The 5,000-nt window shown below is 41.4% G+C and overlaps 1 protein-coding gene across 1 annotated transcript in view; it reads left to right on the top strand.

The window, feature by feature from the left end:
• Positions 1 to 4,392, top strand: part of rpl22 (ribosomal protein L22) — a 4,918-nt gene extending 526 nt beyond the window's left edge. The window contains exons 2-4 of the mRNA XM_062965730.1: positions 1,796 to 1,900; positions 1,993 to 2,117; positions 4,153 to 4,392. Coding sequence (XP_062821800.1) covers positions 1,796 to 1,900; positions 1,993 to 2,117; positions 4,153 to 4,297 — 375 coding nt within the window. The 3' untranslated portion in view covers positions 4,298 to 4,392. The remainder of the gene's footprint in view (positions 1 to 1,795; positions 1,901 to 1,992; positions 2,118 to 4,152) is intronic.
• The last annotated feature ends 608 nt before the right edge of the window (positions 4,393 to 5,000 follow it).

Here is a 5,000-nt window from a genome sequence, read left to right as displayed (position 1 = left end):
CGTCTGGATGCGTGTTTGTACGTCTGGATGCGTTTCTGAACACGTGCATATGTGTTGGAACACGTGAAAGTGTTTTCGAATGTTCAGGCACATTGTCTGTATGTGTGAATGCATGTCGGAAAGTGTGAACGCATGTTGGAACTTAACAATGCATGTTGGAGCGTGTGAATGCGTGTCGGATCGTGTAAGCATGTGTCAGAAAGTGCGGATGCATGTCGGAACGTGTAAATGCATGTTGGATCGTGTGAATGCATGTCGGAGTGTGTGAATGTATGTTGGAACGTGTGAATACATGTTGGAACGTGTAAGCATGTGTTGGAAAGTGAGTGCGTGTCTGAATGTGAATGCATGTCGGGATGTATGCATGTGTGTGTGTGTGGATGCATGTTTGAATGTGAGTGCATGTCAGATTGTGAGAATGTGTGTCGGAACGTGTGGACATATGTGTGAATGTGAGTCTGCATATGAATCTATGTCTGTGTTTGAATGTGTGTCTGAATGTGAACACACGACGGAACACATGAATCCATGTCAGAACTTGTGGACGCATGTCGGAATGTGTGGACATACGTCTGTACGTGTGAATGCGTGTTGGAACATGTGATTGCATGTCAGAAAGTGTGGATGCCTGTCTGTACATATGAATGCGTGTCTGAATGTGAATGCATGTCAGAATGTGTGGACACGTGTCTACGTGTGAATGCATATTGGAACATGTGAATGCATGTTGGAATGTGTGGACACGTGTCTATGTATGAATGCATATAGGAACATGTAAATGCATGTCAGAATGTGTGGACACGTGTTTATGTATGAATGCATATAGGAACATGTAAATGCATGTCGGAATGTGTGGACACGTGTTTATGTATGAATGCATATAGGAACATGTAAATGCATGTCAGAATGTGTGGACACGTGTTTATGTATGAATGCATATTGGAACATGTGAATGCATGTCAGAATGTGTGGACACGTGTCTATGTATGAATGCATATTGGAACATGTGAATGCATGTCAGAATGTGTAGACATGTGTCTATGTATGAATGCATATTTGGAAATATAAATGCATGTCGGAATGTGTGGACACGTGTCTATGTATGAATGCATATTTGGACATATAAATGCATGTCGGAATGTGTGGACACGTGTCTATGTATGAATGCATATAGGAACATGTAAATGCATGTCAGAATGTGTGGACACGTGTTTATGTATGAATGCATATAGGAACATGTAAATGCATGTCGGAATGTGTGGACACGTGTTTATGTATGAATGCATATAGGAACATGTAAATGCATGTCAGAATGTGTGGACACGTGTTTATGTATGAATGCATATAGGAACATGTAAATGGATGTCGGAATGTGTGGACACGTGTCTACGTATGAATGCATATTGGAACATGTAAATGCATGTCAGAATGTGTGGACATGTGTCTGTATGTGTGAATGTGTGTTGTAACATGTCAGAATGTGTGGACACATGTTTACCTATGAATGCATATTGGAACGTGTGAATGCATGTTGGAATGTGTGGATATGTGTCTATGCATGAATGCATATTGGAACATGTAAATGCTTGTCGGAATGTGTGGACACTTGTCTACATATGAATTCATGTCGGAACATATGAATGCATGTCAGAAAGTGTGCACATGTGTGTATATATGAATGGGTGTCTGAGTGTGAATGCATGTGGGAATGCTTGTTGGGATGTCTGAGTGTGTGTTACACACCAGCGCCATGTCCTCCCTGACACGCGTGTGCTCCCTCCCTCCCTCCCTGCAGAAGAAGGTGTCCACGAAAGGCGGGAAGAAGAAGAAGCAGGTCCTGAAGTTCACCCTGGACTGCACGCACCCCGTCGAGGACGGCATCATGGACGCCGCCAACTTCGTGAGTCCTCCCCCACGTAGTCCTTGGCCGTCGCGTGGTCACAGCACCCTCGTAGTAGCGCTAACGCAAGGCTCCTCCTCCTTCTCCCCCAGGAGCAGTTCCTGCAGGAGCGCATCAAAGTCAACGGGAAGGCCGGGAACCTGGGCGGGGGCGTGGTGACCATCGAGCGGAGCAAGAGCAAGATCACCGTCACCTCCGAGGTGCCCTTCTCCAAGCGGTGAGCCCAGGAGGGGATTCTCCCATTGATACTGGGCCTTAGCCTGCCACTTTTGGACTCTCGCTTGCTGAGGCATTCCTGCGAGTGTCTCTGTAGAGCTCAGGAAGCTATGTCTTGATTTAAGGCTGATATCCATATAGGGATGGGCCAGAGAGAGATGTCCATGCCTTCGTCCTTTCATTCTTGACTTCTCGACGAATGTCAGGTGGTGTAATATTATTATTATTAAACTTTATTTGTACCCCGCTAGCATCTCCCGGAGGACTCGATGCGGCTTACAAAGGCCAAGGCCTCAACACACAATATAACAATACAAACAAAGGCAAATTAAAAGAATTAAAACAGTATAAACCACAAGCAATAACAATACGCTAAAACACAATAGAACTGGGCCGGGCCAGAGTAATGGTGTAATACCATCGGTGTAGTCATTAATTAATCAGCCTCAGAGGGTTTTTAATCATCTATCCTGTATTTATTAGGGTCTTACCATTTATGTGTTTTAAATGCAATTTTTTTAATCCCGTATTGTTGTTTTAATTGATATATTGTATTACTGTTTCATCTTTTTTAGATTGTGATTGAGTTGTGTTCCTTATATTTTGTCCTTATGTTGTTTGGGCCGCATTTTGGGGGAAATGGTGGCAGGGTATAAATAATAATTATTTATTATTATTAGGGCGTAGACAAGACATTATTAGGGCGTCTTCACTGTGCCAGGTTGTGCCAGTCCGCTTCCGTATGATAATAATATATGCAATTACAGTAGAGTCTCACTTATCCAACACTCGCTTATCCAACGTTCTGGATTATCCAATGCATTTTTGTAGTCAATGTTTTCAATACATCGTGATATTTTGGTGCTAAATTTGTAAATACAGTAATTACTACGTAGCATTACTGTGTATTGAACTACTTTTTCTGTCAAATTTGTTGTATAACATGATGTTTTGGTGCTTAATTTTTAAAATCATAACCTAATTAGATGTTTAATAGACTTTTCCTTAATCCCTCCTTATTATCCAACATATTCGCTTATCCAACATTCTGCCGGCCCGTTTATGTTGGATAAGTGAGACTCTACTGTATACTATTATTAATATTATTTTATCCATCCATCAATACATTGTTGTCTCTGTCTCTCTATTCACTGGTGTCTTTGTCTGTCTGTCTGTTTTCCTATCCGGCCACGAATACATGTCTTTCTTTATGTCTCTATCTCTTCACCCGTGTCTCTTGTCTATCTGCCCATCCATACATTCATTCACCAATATGTTTCACTATCTATCTCTTATATCTATCATCTATCTATGTATCTATTAGATATGTGTAAAAATGGGAAAGCGTCGTAAGTTGGATCAGTTTCATATGATTCGTACTTACCAATAATTTTGCAAGTCGTTATATATATATATATACTAGCTGTGCCCGGCCACGCGTTGTTGTGGCGAAGTATGGTGGTATGGGAAATAAAGTATTGAGGAGTTGGTGGTAGTTAAGGTCAAGGGTCAAGGTGTGGAGTCCAGATAATCCAGTTAAACCAGATAATATAAGATTATAAATGGGTTATATAGCTGTGTGGAAGGGCCTTGAGTCTACACTGCCATCTAATCCAGTTAAAATCTGATAATCTGTATTTTATAGGCAGTGTGGAAGAGGCCTAAGTGAGGCCTAACTCTGCCTGTCCCCTGGGTGAGTGGGTTGCTAGGAGACCAAGTGGGTGGAGCTTAGCCTTGTAACTGGCAGCAATTGGATAAAAACAATTATTCCTCTCCCTCTAATTAGGACTTTATTTTTCTTTTCTTTTTGTTGTATCAAACTAGAGGCGTGGATGATGGGTTGTGTTGAAAATTTTTGAGGTTGTGGGGTGTTTAGTTTTGTTGTTTTGGCGGTCGCCAGGATTCCATCATTCTTTTATATATATAGATATATATGTGTGTGTGTGTGTGATGCGTATTGGGGGCGGCACTTAATTCCGCCGCACGATGGACGGCAATAAAATCGTACTGCATCCCCTTGTGACGTGTCTCCGCAGGTACCTGAAGTACTTGACCAAGAAGTACCTGAAGAAGAACAACCTGCGCGACTGGCTGCGTGTGGTGGCCAACAGCAAGGAGAGCTACGAGTTGCGCTACTTCCAGATCAACCAGGACGAGGAGGAGGAGGAGGAGGAAGATTGAGCCCCGGCCCGTCCCACCCCATCCCCAAAAAACAAACAGATCTAGGGAGATTTTGTACATTTTCCTTCAATAAAATGCAACAAGGGCGGTTGCAAGCGTTGTTTTCTCCGGTGTGTCTTTGCAATGGTTTTGAATGGGGGAGGGAATGCTGGCTGCCACCTAGTGACTGAAAAAAGGACAGCCACATATAAATATTTCTACATATATATGTATGTGTGTGTGTATTCACACACATACTCACACATAAGTAGTATGTTTCTATGTAATAGTTTTGAATGGGGAATGCTGGCTGCCACCTAGTGACTGAAAAAAGGATAGCCACATATAAATATTTCTACATGTATATATGTGTGTGTGTGTGTGTGTGTGTATTCACACACATACACACACATAAGTAGTATGTTTCTATGCAATAGTTTTGAATGGGGGCGGGGAAATGCTGGCTGCCACCTAGTGGCTGAAAATATGATGGAGACATATAAATATTTCTACATATATATTTATATGTGTGTGTGTGTGTGTGTGTTTATATATATGTATATGTATATATATGAATGTGTGTATATATATATGTGTGTATGTCTGTATGTATATATACACACACACACACATATATGTATATATATACACATACTCATGGAACATTTGGTTGCTTTCAATAACTACAAGCATGGTAATAAATAATAATTAATAGTAATAATCT

This window comes from Anolis carolinensis, unplaced genomic scaffold, assembly GCF_035594765.1.
Source record: "Anolis carolinensis isolate JA03-04 unplaced genomic scaffold, rAnoCar3.1.pri scaffold_15, whole genome shotgun sequence".
Classification (NCBI taxonomy): Eukaryota; Metazoa; Chordata; class Lepidosauria; order Squamata; family Dactyloidae; genus Anolis; species Anolis carolinensis.
This window is presented reverse-complemented; position numbering and strand designations above follow the sequence as displayed.